Source organism: Leptonychotes weddellii, chromosome 8 (genome assembly GCF_054177405.1).
Source record: "Leptonychotes weddellii isolate Sample4059 chromosome 8, ASM5417740v2, whole genome shotgun sequence".
NCBI lineage: Eukaryota > Metazoa > Chordata > Mammalia > Carnivora > Phocidae > Leptonychotes > Leptonychotes weddellii.
In genome coordinates, this window is record NC_138376.1 from 88,519,517 (window position 1) to 88,541,727 (window position 22,211).

Genomic DNA, 22,211 nt, shown 5'->3' on the forward strand with positions numbered 1-22,211 from the left:
CATGACCTGAGCGGAAGGCAGATGCTTAACGACTGAGCCACCCAGGCGCCCGAGTTCCCAAGGTTTTTAATAAGTTCAGTAGATAGGTCTATCTCAGCTGTAACACTATTGCTATAAAATTAAAGGGTCCGAAGTATGTCTGTTTCTCTTCCTGAGTATAATTGAGTCTGGATATTTTCTTCTTCTTCCTTTTTTTTTTTTTAAAGGATTTTATTTATTTATTTGACAGAGAGAGACACAGCAAGAGCAGGAACACAAGCAGGGGGAGTGGGAGAGGGAGAAGCAGGCTTCCCGCAGAGCAGGGAGCCCGATGCGGGGCTAGATCCCAGGACCCCGGGAGCATGACCTGAGCCGAAGGCAGTCGCTTAACGACTGAGCCACCCAGGCGCCCCCATAAAAATTTTTTTTTTAAAGTTGGTTTCAGAACGGATACAAAGTAAATGTCTCAGGTAGAGTTGCCAAAATTTAGCAAATATAAATAAAGTATATCAATTTATATTTGAATTTCAGAGAAACAACAAATAGTTTCTTCAATACTAGGTCTCATGGGGTATTTGGGACATTCAAATTTAATTAGGCATTCGGTATTTTATCTGACAATGTTAGTCCCAGGGAACAGGATGGGCAGCATTAGAGTGTGTCATTTGTATGGGTCCCTGAGAAAGAGACCCTACAGCGTATCCCACTGTGAGGTTAAATCCCTTGCATGAGAAACAAGAGAAACCTCCACATGAGCTTGGGGATCCCAAAGCAGAGAGAATTGGGTCTTGATTCTCATTTGGAATTCTGAGAGAAGACAGCTTTGCAGAGTGCCCTGTGATAATAGAGAACAATCACTAGAATAGAAACAGTGGGTCACATCTGGATAGAGGGTCTGAGGCAGCCACCCCACCTTTCCACGCCGAAACACAGACCCTCCTTTTCTGTGGCTTCAAAGCCAAAAGTTTTCTGTGAAGCTTTCCTGGGACTCTCCAAGAGAGGAGCAGAGGTTGGCTGAGTGCGGAATGGCAGCCTAACATGGTCTCATGGCTTGGATCAAAACTAAAAATTTTTCTGATGATGCTGTAACTAGAGGTGTTGCAGGGTCATGGTTGCAGCAGTCATGGTTGCTGACAGTGAGGATACCGTGGCCACAGGTAACCAAATACTGACCGGGATGGGGAAGCAGATGTATGGATGCCATTAGCCAAGGACCAGAAGTCTGTTCCCAGACTCCCTGGCAATATGTTAGCCCTGCTGCAATTTGGAACCCCCACGCCTCCCAGAAAGACAGCGAAGAAAAAGGGAAGACTGACAGTCAAAGAGAAACTCACTTTAACCTGGAACTAGTTGAGTTCACCTTGAGTTTATCCACATTGTATTCCAACTTAACTGCTGGTAAATCAAGATTCCCCACAATATGCTGTTAAAGTAGACTGTTTGCACCTGACCCCAAATCTCAACATGTGTCCTAATTAATTAAATTCCAATCCATTGCTGCATCCTTAGAGATCTTGCTGAATCACAATTCTGCCATTTAGAATTTGAGCTCTCTCTGCAAGAAGTCCTCGCATATTTTAAACGTTTAGTTATTTATTGAGATACAACCTTAATGAGAAGTTTCCTACCAAAGGACTTCATCTCACCACATTCCCTCCTTCTGTCAAAAATAAATACACCCACACAAAAAAATAAAATAAACATATACACACACAAAAACCACAGTAAAATTTCTAAGTAGGAGTCTCTTCTTGTGGCAAGAGCAGAAAGGGAGAATAGAAAATCACTTTTTTTATTAAGAAACTTAAGGATTATTAAAGAAATCAAATGAAAAATATTCCTAATGCAGAACTACTGCCATCTTAAGGCCACTGCCCAGTATTACAAATCAGCTTTTGGTTCTATTTAGCTAAATGACTAATATTTAAGTGCTACCGAGATTAATTTTTAGGCATTTATATATTTTATTTTTTTTTCAAATTACTAAATAAACATTATCGTTTCCCTTTAAGCAAATTATATGATCCAGGGAAGATGTGGCGATTAGACTGTATAAAAAGTTAACATTACAATGTTTACTTTGGGGTATTTAGAAAAGCAGTTTTTTTTATGGGTTTTTTTGGGGGGGAGCAGGAAGAAAAAGAATCTTAAGCAGGCTCCACGCCCAGTGCCAAGCCCAATGTGGGCCTCAATCTCACGGTCCTGAGATCATGACCTGAGTTGAAATCAAGAGTTGGACATTTAACCAACTGAGCCACCCAGGCACCCCAGAAAAATACATTTTAAACTAACGAAAGAACAAACAAACAGACCTCTCCCTGCCCCCAAATAACAGTTTGGTAAATAACATTTACAATGTAGATATCAAATTGCAGTATTTTAAATTCACAAAAGATCATTTAGTGAGTTATAGAGTCTAAAACAAGCTAGCTGATCACAAATTATTTAGGTAAATAACAAGTAAAAGGCATACCTAAGGTTAAAGTTGCTAAGTTATAGTATTAACTGTATTAAAATATAGGTCAGTAGTAATGATGAAATTCAATTCTAGAAAATCAGCAAAAATATAACTTATTTCTGAGCATTTCTAAATTATTTCATAACTTTCGAGTTAAAAGGAAAACTCAGTACACGGAATACTAAAAAAATCCTAAAATTTCACAGCATAGTATTAATATTATACTCAAATAAAAATACCAAAATCCTTAAAACCAACAAATAACTTAAGCAAAAAAACTTAAGCAGAAGTTCATGTCATTTAGGGATCTTTCAAATGCAAATACTATTTACTAAATTTGACCCAACATCATTGGTTAGGGTCAAATCTCCTTAATTAATGTCTTAGTTTGCTGAGACTGCCTTAACAGAATACCACAGACTTAGTGGCTTAAACAACAGAAAATTATTTCCTCACAGCTCTAGAACCTGGAAGTCCAAGATCCAAGGTGCCAGTTGGGTAGGTTTCTGGTGAAACACTCCTTTTTTGCTTGCAGACTGAATCTTCTCCTTGTGTTCTCACATGGCCTTTCTTCTATGAATGCTTCAATGTGGTATCACTACTTCTTTTTATGACACCATCATATTAAATTAGGGCCCTACTCTTGTGACCTCATTTAACCATACTCAAAGTCCCTATCTCCAAAAATAGTCAACAGTGGGGCTTAAGGCTTCAACATATGAATTTGGGAAGTGGGGAGGGAACGACAATTCAGGCCACAACACTGACATATTTAATATTATCACTCAAAGAAACAAATTAATTGGTCTAAGAACATTGAACTCTTTCTTGGTTGATAACAGAACAGCTGTGGTATTTTATCAGTACATGTGATAAAAGTTTAATGTACAGGAAAAAAAGGAAACATTTTTATGTGAAAATAAGCCCTATGAAGCAAAGTAAATGTTTATATTTAAGTTCATGATTAGGTAAGGAGTGGGGGTGGGAGAGGGAACCATCCCACATGTTCTTAAAGGAGTTAGAATGAGGTGTGAGGTATAGGCCAGGAAAGGTGAATATAGCTCAGGGAGGGGTAAGAACTCTCAGGATGCCTGGAGTGCATTGTTTGCTAAATTCTCCCACAAAACGTAAATGTCTAGACTCTAGCAGAGAGCTCTTTGGACCTGAGGAATGTAAGAAATGTACAGCTGTCACTCAGCAAGCAGAAATGTCTGTTAATGAGCCTGTCCAAGTCTAAGGGCCAACTCCAGTCCCAGGGATACTTACATCAGGAAAAACAATCCTTTTGTACTCTTCCCTCTGGCAATGAATGCACTTGTACATTTACATTACTAAGGGAAGTCCCTAAAGTGGGTACAAGATACCCTTCAAGGAAACTTCTGGCCTTCAACGTGTAGTCTACCTGGCAGTTTGACCTGGGCAGGCCTACTGCAGGGGGCAAAGAGGACCATTAAAGTCAATGTCCCATGGCCAACAGAGTCATAAAAGGGAAATAGCTACAAACTGTGAATCAATCCAGGTTCTTCTCTTTTGATTCACGGACATTAAAAACATGGTTGTTGGACTCTTATCAGTCAGTGAACAGCTCAATCTTCTTGAAGATTCTTTCCTCTTCCTATTCCAGAGAGATTTGTTTGGGGCTTTTTTCTTTTCTTTTTTTTAATTTTTATTTTATTATGTTATGTTAATCACCATACATCATTAGTTTTTGATGTAGTGTTCCATGATTCATTGTTTGGGGCTTTTAAGAGCTATAATGGAACAAGTATTCAATTTATTCAAATGGGCCCACTAGGTATAATAAATATCCTACCTAATTGAACTATTTATTGCACTAAATTAATCCCTTGATTGGTCTATTGGCCTCATAAGGGTTAGTATTTGTAAGGGTTAAATTTAATTCTCAATGAATTATATTTTCATTATGTCATAACTATTGATTTTTTTTCCATTGGACAATGTTCCTTTAAATTTAACACAAGGAGTATAAAGATAATAGAATTACATTTTCTTTTTTAAAATGATATTGTATTTTCTCTTTTAAATAATTTTAAAGATCTCAAAGTCCTAGCTTTTCATATGGGTTCTCAAAATTAAATACCTTAAGCATCCATTGTATGCAATTTTTCTCCTATACACAGAGAATTGAGAGAATTCAGATTATTGCTACCTGAATCATTTTGTGCTCTATAAATCTTAAAACCATCTGTGTGCAGAAAGTTTTCTATTCTGTAGCATGTTCTATCAACTTTCTGCGGTCCTTTCATAGAAAAATTCATTCCAATAAAAAATAGGATAATCAAGTAACAAAATAGCCAACGTTGATTTTTTAATCAGCGTTATTTTGCAATAATGGTCCTTCAACTCCTTCTAATAAATTTATTTTCTAATGCACTCCAAAGGGGAAATAGTGAAAGGTTTTTTAACTACTTAGGAAGACACGAAATATTCAACCCCTAGAGAGCACGTGGGCCAAGAGACCTTCCAAATTCTAGGCTAACTTTGTCAAAGGATATTAGTGAATAGAATTTTCGCCATAATCTTACCTTACTGCGCACAAGAGCAAAGGGTCGGGTCTAACTTTACAGTGTCCTGGTTTCTGTGGCACCTTGAAAACGAAGGGGAGCCCCGGCTAATTTTGTGGCAAAGGTTATGTGCCAACGGGGACTCAGCCGCACCCCCAGGTCCATCAGTGGTGGCGCGGCTCCCCGTCACCCCCGCCTTCGGGACCGCGGGGCGGGATGGGGTGGCGATAGGGCGCCGGGACTCGTTCGGCGGCGGCAGTCCGCGCGCCGCGCGAGGGGCGGGGACAAGCGTGGCCGGGGGCGGCGCTCGCGGGCGCGGGAAGCACTGGAGGCCGACGCGCTGCGTCCCGGGTGGGGGCTGCAGCCCCGCCCCGGTCCCGTCCGGTCCTGTCCCGCAGCGTCCCGCAGCGTCCCGTCCACTGGCTCCTCGCACCCTCCTGGCGCTCGAGGAGCTCTCCAGTGCTTCCAGCGCAGCCATGGCTCAGCACTTCTCCCTGGCCGCCTGCGACGTGGTCGGCTTCGACCTGGACCACACTCTGTGTCGCTACAACCTGCCCGAGAGCGCCGTGGTGAGTGGCGCGGGCTGCCCGGGGCGCACGGCGTGCACCTCGATGGCGGCCGGGGCTGGACTTCCGTCCGGGCTCAGGCGGCGAGCGCTGCCGGGGGCCTGCAGCCGCCACGCCTCTGCGCAGAACTCGGCCTCCCACCGCGAGGCCGGGCGGAAGTGTGCAGCCCCCGGGCCCTGCCCGTGCGCTCCGCACCGGCTTATTGCGCCCAGCTATTAGCCAGCTTTGAGAGAGCGGTGGGGAAGAGAAGGGGCAAATTGTGCAGAATCGGGCTGGGGAAACGATTCCAGGGGCGGGGCCAGGGGAACTGGGGGTGTCTTTTGCGGATCCCTGGCCTTGGAACTTCCCTGCAAGTCATTCTGGGCTCCAGCAGCGCTCCGATACAAGCCACCTGGGCTTGTATTTGCCCGGTGTGCATTTTTCCTTTTGCGTGTCCATGCGACCACCTGTCAGTTTGTTTTTTTTTTTTAAAGATTTTATTTATTTATTTGAGAGAGAGAGAGAGAGCATGAGAGAGGGGATGTCAGAGGGAGAAGCAGACTCCCTGCCGAGCAGGGAGCCCGATGCGGGACTCGATCCCGGGACTCCAGGATCATGACCTGAGCCGAAGGCAGTCGCCCAACCAACTGAGCCACCCAGGTGCCCCACCTGTCAGTTTTTAAACACTGCAGTCAGGGAGAGATTGTGTGGTGTATTGGAAGGAACGCTAGCCGAAAAGCCATGAGAATCTTAGCCCTAATTTTGTCTTCTACCAAGAGACGAAAATGAACATTTACTGCGCACTTCCTACGTGCACCATGCCCCCTTTGAGTAAGTTCGAATCCTAACAACAGGCTACTAAGTTGGGGTCTTCCCAGAACTTTGGAAGGAAGGGGGAGTGGAGTATGTCTGATTCCACACCCTCAGGTGAATTGTCCTTCCTCCCCCATTCCTTTGGTTTCATATGGAAACTGATGTAAAAAATTCACAGAAATTTTTTAGTCAAAGATCTCTAAGCCTTTTAAAAGAGCTGAGTAGGAGCACAGTGGTCAGAGCAGGGCTCCACGCCCAGACTGCCCAGCTTAGGGCACCAGCGTGTCCATTACTAGTTCTGTGACCTTGGGCAAGTTCCTTAACTTTTTTTCAATCCTCAGTTTCCCCATTTATAAAATGACACAAATAATTGGATTTACCGCAAAAGGTTGCAAGAATTAAGTGAGGAGTAATCGATGTATAATGCTTAGAGCAGTGTCTGACCCATACAAGTGCTTTTATGGTTACCATCCAAACCATTTTTAAGCCTCACCATTTAGGTTAGAGCTCTGGGCCTCTGGTACAGACATTAGCCTGTGCTGCTGCTCATCACGGTGAGGTCAGTGCCCCATCGGAAGTTCAGGTACATGTCAGAGGTCAAAACCGAGTGTCTGAATTGCTCATGTGCTATATTTATGTACAGATGCTAAAAAATAAAAAAGGTGTACCGTTCGTGCTGTTACACTTTTCTGCTTTCCTTCTATACAGGTGTTTCCTTGGTCATACTGAAAGTTGAGAAGGCTTTTCTTCTTGATCCTTTGGCTACTACTTTTTCTAGATCTTTGATTCATATTTTCCTTCCTCATGTGCCTTTCAAATTCCCTCCTGGAAAATGTGAGTTTTCTTGCATCTCCTCTGTGGCCACCTTCATCTGAAGGAAGTATTATTAAGCCACTCATGTTAAAACCCATTTTGTGCATGTGTGTGCATCACATCCCAGAATGCAAGATCCTCGAAGACAAGGATTCTTTTCTACAAACCTCAAATATAAGGGAGGCTTAAAGATCAAAAGAAACCTAGTGTGTTATGGATCCTGTTTGGCTCAGAAATCTTTTATGAAATGTCAGCAGTTTGCTTGCTGTGCACCATAATAGAGTTGGGTACAGAGATAGACACGGGCTTTCCAAGTGGCCATGTATTGGGTGAGGATGCAAAAGAGCTGGTTTCAGTGCCCTGTGGTGAGGGCAGTGTTGGACCTTGCTGCAGACTGTCTCCTTGTTCCTGGAGGCCCTCCCTCCACCACACCAACTCCTCTGTCAGATCTCATCTTAAATAGCATTCCTTTTGGAAAGCTTTCCCCTGCCCCCTAAAGTTTACCCTTTCATTCCCATCCCACCTCCAGTTTTCCATAAAACCTTTTAATTTCTCATAGCGTGTAAGCAGCTTAAAATTTCCTGTTAACCTGTTGGAATCTACCCCTTGAGTCTAGAGCCGTGACTCCCTGACATCAGTGTCTCTGACAGTTTCTTGTGTGTTCTGTGTGCTGAGCTGCATGCTTGGCATATACTAGGTTCGATCAGTAATTGTGGAATTACTGAATAAAAAATAGGTATTTTAATAACTGAATATGGCGCAGCCACTATTCTAATAAGCATTCAGTGTAAATGAACTGGTTAGATCTTTACAACAACTGTGAGGTAGTTGCTTTGTCACAGGCGTTGTTTAGCGATGAGGATAACGAGGCACAATAAGAATGAGTAGCTTATCCAGGATCGTCCCACTAGCGGGCTTCTGTTCCCACCACCGTGCTGTATGTGTGCCAAAAGGCCTAGAGGAGCCGCCTGGAGTGACTGGTGGCTTGAGCTGGGTCCCAGTGCAGGAGTTAAAGGGGGCAGGTGAGGAGGCAGAGGGGAGCACTTCGGACAGAGGAAATACAGCCAGGGCAAGGACCTGGACATGAGAACTCTGGGAAGTGCCAGGTGTCCAGCAGCAGGCGAGGAGCTGCAGGAGAAGATGGTGAAGTTAGTGGTGACTACGTCATGGAACACTGCGAGGACCTCTCCCAGCCGTGTCATAGGCATTTAATAAATGCAGAGTGTTATGCAAACAGGGGACTGGATGTGTCAGCTCACCTGGGGGCTCAGGAAAGCCATCCTGGAAATGATGACCCCTGTGCACCTCCTGGGGTTGCAGACCCAGAAGTGGATGGGGCCAGGCAGTTAGCCCCGATGTGGGAGTTGGGGTGGGGCCTGGGACAGCCAGGAGATTGGGTTTGCCTTCTGAGGACACAACCACACTCAACTCTTGCCAGCATCTATCTGCCATGAGGAAGTAGGGGCTCAGTCTCTTAAAAGATCTAATTCTTTTAAGATAAGTTAGAGATCTGGGGGCGCCTGAGTGGCTCAATCGGTTAAGCGGCTGCCTTCAGCTCAGGTCATGATCCCAGGGTCCTGGGATCGAGCCCCGCATCGGGCTCCCTGCTCGGCGGAGAGCCTGCTTCTCCTTCTCCCTCTGTCTGCCGCTCTGCCTACTTGTGCTCTCTCTCTATCTCTGTTAAATAAATAAATAAAAAATCTTTAAAAAAAAAAAAAAGATAAGTTAGAGATCTGAACTTGTTAAAAAAAAAAAAAAGAAAGAAATCTGACCTTGTATGAGAAGTCTCTCAATTTTTAAATGTTAGTTCCCATTTTCAAACAGCAGGATTATAGGGTGGCGAGACAGATTTAGCACAGAAAAATATAGAGCACCCAGTTCAATTTGAATTTCAAATAACAAAAACATTTTTATTAGATGTGTGTTCTGCAGGGGATGTGCTTATACTAAAAAATTCATTGTTGTTTATCTGAAAATCGAATTTAGCTAGGTATTTCCTATTTTATCTGGCAACCTGTAGGGGGAACCAAACATCATTTGTGGTCTGCATACAACTTACAGGACATGAATGTGCAGCTGATGTGCAGTGTGCGTTATTAGTCACGTAAGACTGTGAGCGAGTCAGTGGCCCCAAAGGCTGGGAGAGGAAGGGGGCTGTCCGTGGAGGCCCTGCGCCATCAAGGTTTCTGGGGTGACTCAACAAAATAGAAAAAGATCCAAGAACCAAGGCCTTTGGACTAGGACAGGTTTCAAAGGCACAGACTCCCTTATTTTTTCAGCACCACTATTCTCTGGTTCTCCCCGCACATTGACCTCATTCTCTCCTATTACAGAAACTTCTCCTCCATGAGGTAAGGAACACAGCTATGGACGCCCCATTGGCAGCCCTGCTGGAAAGGGCTCCTTTCTCTCAGGAAGGTATCCAACTTCATTGGAATCACGTGCCCAGATCTTTATCAGGATTGTTAAGGGGTGAGAAAGTACAAGACTGAATAAAGTGCCTTGATCAGAGGCGAGTTTAAGGTAGCTTGAAAGTGGCCATGGTGGGAATATTTATACCGTGGAAATGGGCACATGGTACTTATCAGGGCTTTTTTTTTTTTTAACTGGCATAAGACTGATAATAAACAGCAAATACTTAAATTGAATCTACTTCTATGTCAGGCACTCTAAAGCACTTTACATCTGTTAATCCCACAGCACTGGTTCCCTGCGAGGCAGGATCATGATGTGTACTTTTTATTGTCCATAGTATTCTGGACCTCAGAGTGACTCAGTACATTTTTTATTGATTTTTTTTTTTTTTTTTATGATTGAATGAAAATCCATAGAACATGGAAAGCCAATGATTTTCAGTCATCTCTGGGCTTCAGGAATCCTGTATGGCCTCACCTGGACCCTACCCTAGCCTGTAGGCCTGAGATTTTTGGGTGGTGTTAAGAGCGGTAACCATGTTTCTGAACCACCGCCAGGGTTGAGAAGTGTTGATATATAGTGTTGACATAATGTGAGCTATTAACAATTGACGTGTTCAGGGTCACACTACATTGCATGGGAGTACATGTATAGTGATTTTAATTAGCTTTAGGACAGAGAACAGCTCTATTTGACAGGGAGCATTTGGTTTCTCTGCACTCATCTCCTGACGCTTACACCCAACCCCCAAATCCAGGCATGTGTGGGCCTCTGGGTTTTTGGACTTGGTGTGCTCCCCTCCCTCTGGATTCACCCAGCTAACTGCTACAGCTTGCAGGGGTCAGTGTAAACATCATCATCTCAGGGAGGCCTTCTTCCATCCCTTTCACTGTGTCTCTACCTTCTTCTCCCTTGTGCCACTTCATGCTGTCAAAGAGGCTTTGGGTTAACATAGAGAAGGGTCAAGTTGCTCAAGTATCTTCTTGCATACTGCTCAGTCTGATCCCGGAGCAGCATTCTGCCTCAGATTCAAGTGCCTCTGATGCTGGCTTAATAACACTCTTTGAAGGAGAATGGGGTAGGGAGAGTGTGGACCTTTATCCACCTTTTGCCTCTTTTTTGCTTGGCATACACAGTTCTCTAAAAATTTGAGCCAGCTCTTTAGAAAAAATAAGACACATCACTCAAACACTTGGGATTTTGTCACTGAGAAATCAGAAGATCCATTTATCTTTGTACTTATTTCCAGAAGCTTCCTTCATCCTTTTCCCTCAGTTTTTCTTATGGCAGAGAAATAAGATATTTCCTGCATCTAATGGAAGCTCCTTGATTCCTCCTTCAGGTCATCTGCCTGGTCCCCATGTATATTTCCTTTTGAGACTACCCTGTGTCAGTGACAAAACTAAAACAACTTAGTGACAGGTTTGATGTCCTTTATTCAGGGGAAAATAATCTATGAATTCGGGAGGAACAGTGCCTCACAAGCACGGTCCACCAAGGATGGGCTGAGGACAGATGTAATGATAGAGTGGTCGATATGTTTATCATCGTGGTGATGTGTTAAGTAAGTTTACAAAGCTTTGTCAGGTCTTAATGATCTCCAACCCTTAGAATTCAGGAGTAAGATTGATAGTCATCCTTGGTTATGTAATTGTATACTGGTGGTCTAATTCTGCAATATAAAAAGACACAGTAGCTACCCGGGGCTCTCAGGGGTGGATAAATCGCTTGCATTAAAGGGGGATTGGGGCACCTGGGTGGCTCAGTCGTTAAGCGTCTGCCTTTGGCTCAGGTCATGATCCCGGGGTTCTGGAATCGAGCGGCGCATCAGGCTTTCTGCTCAGCGGGAAGCCTGCTTCTCCCTCTCCCACTCCCCCTGCTTGTGTTCCCTCTCTCACTGTGTCTCTCTCTGTTAAATAAATAAAATCTTTAAAAAAAAAATAAATAAAGGATTAAACTGCAGAACTTCACAATTAGAGATATTTCTCTCCCATCTGCCCCATGAGTAACTCCAGTAGGTTTTCAAGTCTGAAATTAGGAATGAATAGTGAATTTTATATTTAATCTTTCTTTATTCCTTCTTGTTATTTATAGCTCATTTATAATAGCTTTGCTCAGTTCCTGGTCAAGGAGAAAGGGTATGACAAGGAATTGCTAACTGTGACTCCAGAGGATTGGGATTTCTGGTAAGTTCTTTTTTTTTAAGGTCTTCCCATTCCCTCTGATTCTTAAATGTTGCTGATAAAATTTTAATGCTTCCTCTTCTATGGAGACATAAAGTGAAATCTGAAACTGAGTCAAAGGACAAAATGCTTTCTATATTAAAAAGTATTATGTTTCATGAATTAAAGCCTTTTCTACTTTAAATTTAGACTTATTTAATTAAATATGTAAATAAGCTAAAAGCTTATTGACTAATTTGGATATTTGTGTATGGCTGAAGTTTGTCATAAGTTTCAGAGGTTATTAAGAACTGTCTCTAAAATTTACATTGTTTGTAAAAAAATTTGCTTTATTGCCTTTCAAATACAGAACCGTAGAAGCGGAAGAATCATCATATTTTGAATAAATGTCTGAACTGGGACATTTGGTTTTCTATAATTTGAATAGACATTCCTATGTCTAAGACTCTTACTGCTTACTTCTTTCCTGGGTTAGGTTTTTCCACTTCCCAAGGCTTATTTTGTCCCTCTTCCTCATCTAAACAACAAAATTAAAATCCTGTACTTTAACATTGCTCAGTGGAAAATTAATAATAACCCTACAACACACAGAAACACATGCAAAATTAATTCTAGAGCAATGATGTTCATCTATTACATATTTCTGCAATGTTTGGTTAGTCCTTTTTGATGTATCCCTTTTGTAAAAAGAAGAAACAGAAATATTTTGCTATATAAAACTGCTGACTCTAGAAATTTTACTGTGAACCAGAGTCAGTAATGCTTCTAAAGTACCCTGTCATTTTTTGTTTAATTCTCTTGGTATTTGGTGGCCATTATACCTCCTTGCTTTTATTATTCATAATAATGAATCTGTACCCACTTTTCTCCCCAAATCCCACAAGTCTTTTACAGCGAGGAACCGAAAACTTAGTATTTGACTTTATTTTAGTGGTTTTCAATAATATGCCCTGCCCAGAGGGCAAGTTTTTATAGCCTGACCCAAATGGAGGCAATTTGTGAAGAGTATAGGAGAGAACCTGGCTACAAGCTTATCTGGCAGAATATAAATGTGGGCATGCATGTGTATTTTATTTAATGAAAAACATTTGCACGTTTTAACAGAGACATACAATGATGTTCCTTTTTTTTTGTTCTCTTTAAGTTTTAGATTCCTCTTTTTTAAAAGCATAAGGATTTTACAACCTAAATATGCTGTCTTTCAGTTTCCCACGTGACGATTTTCCTTATGTACTTGTTCTGTGGATGCTACTTAATTTTAGGATTCTTGGATATTCTTATTTTTTTGACTAACGTATCATTCATGTGGGTGGGAGAATCCCTTTTTAGCATTGTGACTTTTTGAAAATATAGATTATTATTCTTAGGTTAGCTGAATCTGTGAATTGATTGGTAATCAGACTTTTCTGTTTTAGTTGCAAGGGCTTGGCATTGGATCTAGAAGATGGGAACTTCATTAAACTTGCAGATAATGGCACTGTGCTCAGGTAATAAAATTTAGTTGTGAAGTTAAAACTTTTCTTCCAGGACACTTTATATAGCATTTGATTGTTAAGTTCTGGGTTAAATAAGATTATTATTTTTATTAATCAGGTGACAGATCCTGTGCCTATGTTTCTTTGTATGACTTGTTTGAACAATTTAAATACAGATCTGAAAGCATTGGACTTAAAGGTCTAGTTCTTTTAAATTTAGCTCACCAGAAATATTTGCAGGAAATCCAGTAGAAATTTAATAACTTGCTTCATCTCATTGACTACCCCTCCCACAAAAGAGCCTGGGGATTATGTTGTGTTAGATAAGTGCATAGTTGCCTGGAATAAAGTTAGATTTCTTTTTATTAAGGAAGAAGGATAGAATGGATGTTGGGTAGGGGTTGCTGGTCTATGCACACCTCTCCTTCTTTCTCCATTTGTCCAAATTTGTCCCTTCTGTGCAGGACTGATGTTGTATTCCAGCTCCTTCTGCAGGTTTTTCTAGTCATTTCAAACCTTCATCCGTCTCCCTCCCTCACACTCAGTGCTGACGCCCTTTCCTTCCCTCCCCTTGGGGTGCACCAGGCACTTTTGAGTGTTGGAGAGCGGGACCAGCAGTTGAGAAGCTCCTGCCACCACTGCTCTGAGTCTTACAGAGGGCGCAAGGGAGTGGGCATCTGTTTCTCCCCTAACACCAATAGTAGAGGCAAGACAACATGGTCACACAGCTGTGCAATTTATTATTTATATTAACGTGATCCGAGTTGAAGGAAAGGACACTGAGCACGGGTTATCCCTGGTACATACTCTCCCTTTTGATACATCATTCTTTTTGCACAGTACAAACTCATACTCTACCCTAGACCTTATCCTAAGGTGCAGATAACTAGAGCAGGTGTGGCCCCACCTCTGAATATTTTGTTACTCGTTTGCACGTTTCTTGCCTTGGGCAACCAGAGGTTATTTATGTATGTAGGTATGTATACATTTGTATGTACGTATGTGTACATACTCTGTGCAGCTCTGACCTTAAACTCAGCTATCAGATTCGTACAGTGTACTTAGCCCTCTTCAGTCATAGTTCAAAGAATGTAAGGCATTCTACAATTTTGGTTCTTTCTTTCATTGTTATGTCTGTCTGTCCTCCTTCTCAACGTCCCTCCCCTGAGGTCTGACCCCCTCCATCCAAGTTTTAGCTCCTCCGCAGTTTCTCCTGGATTCACTAGCTCATCTCCTTGATGCCTGCTTTCCTCCAGTAGAGCAGATTCCTGTGCCATCATATGTTCTACTCCAGATTCCTCCATCTTTACATATAGCTTTCTAAAGCATTGTCCCCTTTATGGAAAGGAGCCCATTTTGATTTTTCCATTTGTTCTCACCCCATTGCTTTTCCCCCTCCTTTTCCCCTGTGTTCTCTCTGCAGCTGCCACCCAGTCTGTGCACATTCCAGTTAGACTACCTTTATCTTCAAACGACAACTTCTCAGGAAAGAATTTTCTTCCGGAGAAATAGTTTCGATATTGTAGGTCTAGAGCAGCTAGCATGGGGTGGACCTCAGAGTGAGTTGCTCCTGATTACTTACTTGTCGGTAGGTGGATGAAATGGATGAAGAACTTAGGGACATGCCTTATAGAGCCCTAAAGGGGGAAATCATCCAGTTGGAAACGGAAAAAAGAAAACTGGGTTCGTTTTAGGGGGGACCACGCATAGCAAGGCTGGAGGAAGGGGTATTCAGAGGAGGCACTGATGAGCATTGTACCCCGTCTCCCCAAACCAGGGCAAGCCACGGCACAAACATGATGGCTCCCGAGGCACTGGTGGAGGAGTATGGCAGGAAGGAGTGGAAGCACTTCATGTCTGACGCGGGAATGGCTTGCCGATCAGGTATGGCTCGTGCGGGGCAGCGCCACCATGGCCGCCCCTTGGGATTTGGACCTTGGACCCGTGGTGTGAGGACAGGAAGCATGCCATCTTGCCTCCTCTTGTCCCGGATGCACAAGGGAGCAGCTGTGGTTTGATAGGAACAGGATGTGTTTTTCCACACGTGTCTCATGTCTCTTTGGCAGTTGATTCTGCTTTATTTTAGGTTTTGTTGATTCTCCTTTTACGTCCACTTGTTCTAGAGTGAAAAGACTAGCACCCAGGAATAATACATTCCTCAGTCGTCCATATTTTTTTATCAGTTTATTACATGCTCAGTCCTTGCTTTAATTTCTCCATTACCCATTTCTCCTCACATTCATACTACCCCCCATTTCTTGTTTTCTTGAATTCTCTTCTTTACTGCCAGCTCTAGTATCTTCTATCTTCTGCCTTTATCTTTTCTTTTCCCTTATTTTAAATAATTTCACACATTTTCCCCACTGTCTTTAAAGAAATTCACCATGTGTAAACATGAAAAGGTTTCTCAGAAATGATTTGTAGACATTGATGTGCATAAATTAAAAAGGAATGATTAAGACATTGTTATAAACAAATAGATCTTATTATAATTGTTAGTTTTTCATTTGTTCTAAATTTTTGTGCTGTCTTCTCCCACACTTCACTTTTGAAATGTGCTGTTCTCCTTCAGAAAATGTAGTAACCTGAGGGGCACCTGGCTGGCTTGGTCGGTGGAGCATGCGACTCTTGATCTTGGGGTTGTGAGTTCGAGCCCCATGTTGAGGGTAAAGTTTACTTAAAATAAAATCCTAAAAAAAGAAAAGAAAATGTAGTAACCTGAAAATAGTTGGAGTTACTCTTGTTACAATTAGATTTGCTGTGTTACATTCACTGCCTTTTGAGAGTTTGTTTTGTTTTTGTCCTGAGATGAAAATGTCAGGAAATGAGTGCTCTTGGTAAAATAAGTTGAGAGGAAAACAGATTTCAAATTGGGGATCGAGATGGAATGCTTCCACACATCTCAAGTCCCAGTGGCTGGTGGAAGTTAAATGGGTGTCTGTGTAGCCTTTTACTCAGCCTAAAACAGAGAACGGCTATTTGCTCTCCAGAAGCAGGCAGTTGTAGATAACTTTCCCAGAAAGGCCAGGCACGGAGCTAAGTGTTTCACTCTAACATCCGTTCAGAAACAGAGAGTACTTAAAGAAGTAAAGTATTTCTCAGCCAGGAAAAGAGCATTCACCCAGGATGACCCACAGTTTGCTCACTGCTCTGCCCACTAGAGAGCGCCACCTCCTGGAATCAGCAGCTTCCCTCTGGTGCTCAGTTTACCCAGGAGCGCTCTGAGGATGAGCTTGGAATTTATCTCCTCTTAATTGGGTTGGTTAGGGAAGTGTTTCCCATTTATGTGCTCAGTGGTCAGGTGGTGGTGACACATAACAAAGGCCTATTGTTCCTGCCAGATCATAAGGGAAAGCTTGATGCCTTCAAAAAGGAATACTATTTTTTTAATGTAGAGACATATAAAAGAAAAAAGTGGCCTGCGATTCCACAACCCAGTTAAACTTTGTTTACGTTAAAAAAAATAATGTGAGCATAGGGTTAGAAAATTTAAATATTATAGAAAAGAATAAAATGAAGAGTTAATTATCTCCAACTCCTGTTGTCCCCCAGAATCCCCTTTCCTTGAAGCTTATTTCTCAAAAGTACATGAAAGGGATCATACATTTCCTGCACTGTGCTCTTTTTAATTGACGTCTTTGAGATCCTGTCACATTAGCACACACACAGATGCACCTCGTTCTGTTAAATGCTGGTGTGCCCTGCCGTCCAGTGCCGTCCATCAGTCTGTTCCTAGTACACGTTTGCATTGTGTCTGGCGTTTGGCCGTTACAAACAAGCCTGCAGTAGTGTTTTCATACGTGTGTATTTTGCACTTTTGTAAATTCCTAGAAGTGCTCTAAGGATATATAGGTTTAAAAATTTTAGGGCAACCCTCTCAGGTCCCCTCCATCTTTGGGAGCTTTATACTATCACTCAGTGAACTTTGTTTTACTATCATTCAATAAACTTTGCTTTGCTGCCCACCAAAAAATAAAATAAAGTAAAATTTTGATCAGTATAGCCAAATAAGGACCTTCATTTAAGGAGAGCATTATAAAGTGCATTCCCTACCAGTACATTTAGGGAATTTAAAGCATTGATGGACAGAGACATTTTACTGACAGTTTATTTGATAATCCCTTTGCCAGTTGTTGCACTGGCAGGAGTATGGTTTTCATTACCAGCCAATTTCCAGAGAGCAAGTCCTTTTGATCCCCTCCCCCCATCCCGTCAACTGGTAGATTATGCAGAAACAGCTTAGTGTAGCAGAAACCACGGGGGAGGTGGAGACAGGTGGTCCTGGCTCATATTGACTGTTCCTTGCTGGGCAAAGTGATCTGGTCAATTACTAAGCCACTCTTAGCATCACTTTGCTCACCTTTAAGGGAAGGTGGTATCACTCATCTGCACAATTGAGAACATTGTGCTAACATAAATTGTTCTCTTGCCCTCAGTCACTCACTCGCCTCTGTTCTGTTACCAGTACAAGTAGGCAGTTTACAAAGTACGTAGTGTTGGCAATGGCTTCTTGGGGAACGGTTTCTCAGTGGACAGAGGTTAAGGATTATAGGACTTGTCTGGACTTAGAGGCTTGTTTTATTGAACGGAACTCACTAATCCCTTTATTGCCAGTAAGCTCTCTGCTTCTAAGGAGGGGCGAGAGTCAAAGCTTTCATGGGGTACAGTCTTGGAGTTTCGGTGGAGGAAGAGGCATTGAGAGCAGCCTGGCCCAGTTCATAGGTCAGGACTGAGCAAGCCTCGGTGTGTCCACACAGCGGTCATCCAGCCCACATTTGACAGTACAGTGAGTCAGCCCCTTGGGTTGTGGGAGGGAGTCTCATTAAACCCCTGAGCTGTTTGATTAGATCCCACCCAAGACTCACGATCAGTATTCCAGCTCTTTAACTGAATTTTGTGTTAATGGCCACAAAGGGAGCGACAGGGGAAGGGAAAAGCAAGGGGGCATAACCAGCAGTGACGACAGTTCTCCTGCTGCCACGGTGCCCGGAGCGTCTGGCCACTCTGGTGTCACAGGCAGGAGAGTAGGTCAAGTGCAGGGTCATGGACCTTGGGAAGCTGTGCCCACTGTCCTAGTCTTGGGAGCCCTGGAGCATCACGTGACCTCATAGCACAGCAGAATGTGAGCAGAAATGCATGTGGGATGTTACCTCCCTTTTCCTCCAGATGCCTGGTTCCTCACACTGACAAAGCCATCCTGACCTTTCTGAGGGGTGAAAAGTAATCTAAGATGTTCTGCCAATAATTTCAGCTGTAAGAGTGAAAACCAGGAAGATCATGCCAACCAAACTATTTTTAACTGAGGGAAAGGATACGTAAACCCACACAGCCATATTGTGAATTAACAGAAGGAGAACTTTTGACTTCATTTCTTATACATTCTTATTAATTTGATATGAAGAAGTGACGGGCATTAAATGACATTTAAAGGGATAGACATCTGGCCCCTGCAGAGGGTTTTCTCCTAATTTACCTGCGGCACTCCCTCATTCCAAAAATCCATTCCATTGTTAGATCATTCATTCATTCAACAAACATTTGTTGAGTGCCTGCAGTATGCTGGGTATCGTGCTTAGTGGACACTAAGGAACAAGACTGCTGTGTTCCATAGCTTCATACCTACCTTGCAAATGGGAAGAAGGGAGGACTTGAAATCAGGCACCTGTAATACTGTATGCAATAGTTATGACCATTCGAAAAGTACTTTCTCACATTAAACTACAATCTGGCTTCACTTTTGGTTCTGTTTGAGTCCTCTTTGTACAAGGGTTCTCTAGGGATTCTAGGACATTGGGATCCCCCCAAAGCAGAGTGGTTGGTCCCGATCTGGTATACAGGAGTGAGACAGTGGAGACGGTGAGCCATAGAAGGAAGGAACAATGGGGGCTGGATTCCACTGGGATCTCTGAGAAGCACTGAGAGTACCTCCCAGGGTTGTCAATCCAAGGGACGGGAGCCTTCACTGGCCCCTTAACTTGAGACTCACCCACTGGCTCCTGGTCGAGGCTTACCACATGAGCCACCTGGACTCCACAGCCTTCTGGGGAAAGTGCATGACACAGGTGTGCTTGAGGTGGGATGATGCCATTTAGCACAGCAGTGGCTGGGATCAGACAGGAGCCAAAGGAATGTGACATGGGTCATCAAGTGTCTGCCCAGGGATGGCAGAGTCCAAAAGTGACATCTGCACCAAGGAAGGGCTCCAGTTTAATTCTGTGCTAGGGCCAAACAGGATAAATTCAATCCCTCTCCTCCCTGAGATCCTGGAGTGCCTGTGCTGTGCTCGTGAGTTTTTCCCAGATAAGTACACTATGTCCTTACACGATGTGATTTTTTTATTATTATTATTCCTCCATCGCTCTGGTTCTTCTCAGGTTAAACTGAAGGTGGACCAACCAGCACAGATATGAAAAGGTACTGTTGTGCAGATTACCTCATGGTGCTCCAGTGTTAGGCTGATGGTCTTGAAATTCAGTTACATTGGTACCATAAATTGTGGCTTTTTCATAACCCATTTTATATTTAGGGTATAGTCTAGTTTTTACGTAAAGTTTTTTTTCCGTAAGATCCTTAAATTAGGGATATCATTTTTAAACTTTCTTGTAGCTTAACCCTTCTTTAAAGACAGTGAACGCCTGTAATAAAGCCATTCTGAATTGAAATAGAGGCCCCTCTAAGTAACCAAACCGAAGTCTGGTGTCTCTTCAGCCAAGTTTCTGTGTGTCATGTAAATGAGGTGTTAATTTGTTCCCAGTGTAAAATTTTATTCTTTTTTAGGAAAATATTATTTTTATGATAACTACTTTGACCTGCCAGGAGCGCTTCTATGTGCCAGAGTGGTGGACTCTCTGACAAAGGTGAGCCAGGGACTCATTTTTCAGAAATTATGATAGGTATTCAGTCATAAATCAGAGGACTTAATTATATATGTCTTTTGAGTGAGTTTTACTCAGTTTCTTCTTTGTGGTTTTGGAAGTGACTAAGGAAGAAAAACATAGAGAATTTGGTCAAATATTTTGGGAAAATTAAGTAGCCCTGACCATTTTTCCCCCCAGGGATAATAAACCTATTCTCCAGCAGGGGGTGCAAATGTCTAAAAAGAAAATACTTCACAGCTGGAAAAAATATTTTCTCGATTTCATTAGCAGAATTAAAAAAAAAAAATTAAAAAAATTCCACCTGTCTTTAAGCACTCTAAATAATACAAAATCAAAAAAATGAGATGAAGTTTTTAAATTCGTCATTTTGAACAGTTTGATGCGTGTAGACTTTATACTGTTGATGAAGACTGAATATACTTAGGGCTTACAATCTGTGAACAGACACCGGTTTTATGTCAGAATTACTTTTCTGTTTTGCATATGTTGTCTTTGAAAATCGTAACGATCATGTTATTAAGAGAACATGGATAGTGGTTTACTTTCGAGCCAGAGTTAGTCATGTGTTTGCGAGTTTCCGTTGAGCAATTATTTTATTATGTAGACGTTATTTACATGAGATGGGATCAGTTTTTCATCCATAGTGACTTCAAGCAAATGTGTTAGTCTTCAGATATTTGAGAGTTTAATTAGAGACAAATGTCTAGTAGTTTAGATAGGAGGACACTGGTTAATAATGTTTCCAAGAAAGCAAGGCCTTGCAGCGTTCTGTGTTTCAATGTAATGTTTATTTGCATCCTGGTTTTAAAAAATCTAAAAGTGGTTTATGTTTTGGGTTTGGAACCTCCTTCATCTCTCCTATAGAGATTTGCTGCTCTTTTTTATTGAAATCAGGTAAATGTGCGCTGAATTCTAAAGTAACCAGCTTTTAGGACTTTATGACTTGGGGCTTCTTAGCCCCAATGATGCCCCAGTACATGAAGTGGTACATTCTGATACCCCAAAAGCTGTAACACTGTAAATTTACTCCTGAAATTTCTATTTTATTTGGGCTACATGAGCTATATTAATATTTAGTTGTATGTGTGTATATATGTATTTGTAGCAGTGATTTTCTTGGAAGATTTTTCTTCTTAAAGTCCCATTTAGAGAATGAGTGTTTTCATCAGTTATCTTTTCTAAATATGAGTCCCGATTTTAGATGACGGCAATATTGTAATTGCTTGCTTTTTTTTTACTGTGCTTGAAAACATCATTATTACATGGGTTAACATTTGGGATTTTTTTTTTCTTTTTTTTTAGCAGAACAATGGTCAAAAAACATTTGATTTTTGGAAGGATATAGTTGCTGGTATACAACACAATTATAAAATGTCAGCTTTTAAGGGTGAGTAATGTGAAGGGAGACCTTCTAATTGATGTTTTTAAATGCTGTGTGGCTTGTAAATTACTTTGAAGTTACCTATCTTGTTAATGTTCCTCAATTAGGACTTGATTTTATCTAAAATTTTGCTACAAAGTTGGTACTGCTTATATTTTAAGAGGTTCTTTTGAATTCCATTCGTGTTGCTTAAAAACAGGACTGGTTGACTCAGAATGGGTCACGGACATGGCCAGGTTGCACGTGGGGCCTCACAGTTGCATCTCAGATTAGCTTGGTAAGGTTACTCGGAGGTTACTTCTAAGGAGTACAGGGATGCTTTATCATAGATTACCTCGGGGACTCGAACCAGACTGTCCTGAGATACCTAGTGGACTGCTAGATGCTCAAGAGCAGTGTTTCTCAGCTTAGAAAAGGGTTGCTTTTTGATTGACATAAAATTGCCTGCCTTCCTTTTAACGTAATTTAAGTCATCAAAATAATCTTAAATATTGGGACTAAAAACATGTCAAGGCAATAAATAGTAACCGCAGAATACTTTTTTAAAAAATTACATATTTCTCTGACACCTGCTTATTTCCTTCCCTGAAGAAATCACTGCTTTGGGGAGATTGTCTCACTTTTCTGTGCCTGGTCACCGGCCCTCAACCCTGGCTGGTAGGTCCCATGTGGTCCTGTGGGTGCCTTTTCATAGTCCACACGGAGTGCTGGGGGGCGTGTGCGAATGACCATCCCCAGTAGAGGGC

At 42.1% G+C, this 22,211-nt stretch overlaps 1 protein-coding gene and 1 long non-coding RNA gene across 8 annotated transcripts in view; one reads left to right on the forward strand and one right to left on the reverse strand.

Moving 5' to 3' along the window:
• Positions 1 to 5,248, reverse strand: part of LOC145723085 (uncharacterized) — a 7,025-nt gene extending 1,777 nt beyond the window's left edge. The window contains exon 1 of the long non-coding RNA XR_014147910.1: positions 4,984 to 5,248. This is a non-coding gene — a long non-coding RNA (uncharacterized LOC145723085). The remainder of the gene's footprint in view (positions 1 to 4,983) is intronic.
• A 34-nt stretch (positions 5,249 to 5,282) lies between these two features.
• Positions 5,283 to 22,211, forward strand: part of NT5DC1 (5'-nucleotidase domain containing 1) — a 137,709-nt gene continuing 120,780 nt past the window's right edge. For 3 of the 7 annotated variants that reach the window (XM_031029139.2, XM_031029141.2, XM_081828842.1), the window contains exons 1-7: positions 5,283 to 5,531; positions 11,643 to 11,734; positions 13,147 to 13,218; positions 14,984 to 15,090; positions 19,984 to 20,063; positions 21,387 to 21,471; positions 22,057 to 22,122. In XM_031029139.2, the coding sequence (XP_030884999.1) occupies positions 5,439 to 5,531; positions 11,643 to 11,734; positions 13,147 to 13,218; positions 14,984 to 15,090; positions 19,984 to 20,063; positions 21,387 to 21,471; positions 22,057 to 22,122 (595 nt within the window). In that variant the 5' untranslated portion in view covers positions 5,283 to 5,438. The remainder of the gene's footprint in view (positions 5,532 to 11,642; positions 11,735 to 13,146; positions 13,219 to 14,983; positions 15,091 to 19,983; positions 20,064 to 21,386; positions 21,472 to 22,056; positions 22,123 to 22,211) is intronic. The other 4 variants (XM_031029140.2, XM_006734231.3, XM_081828841.1 and 1 more) reach the window with 4 other exon arrangements.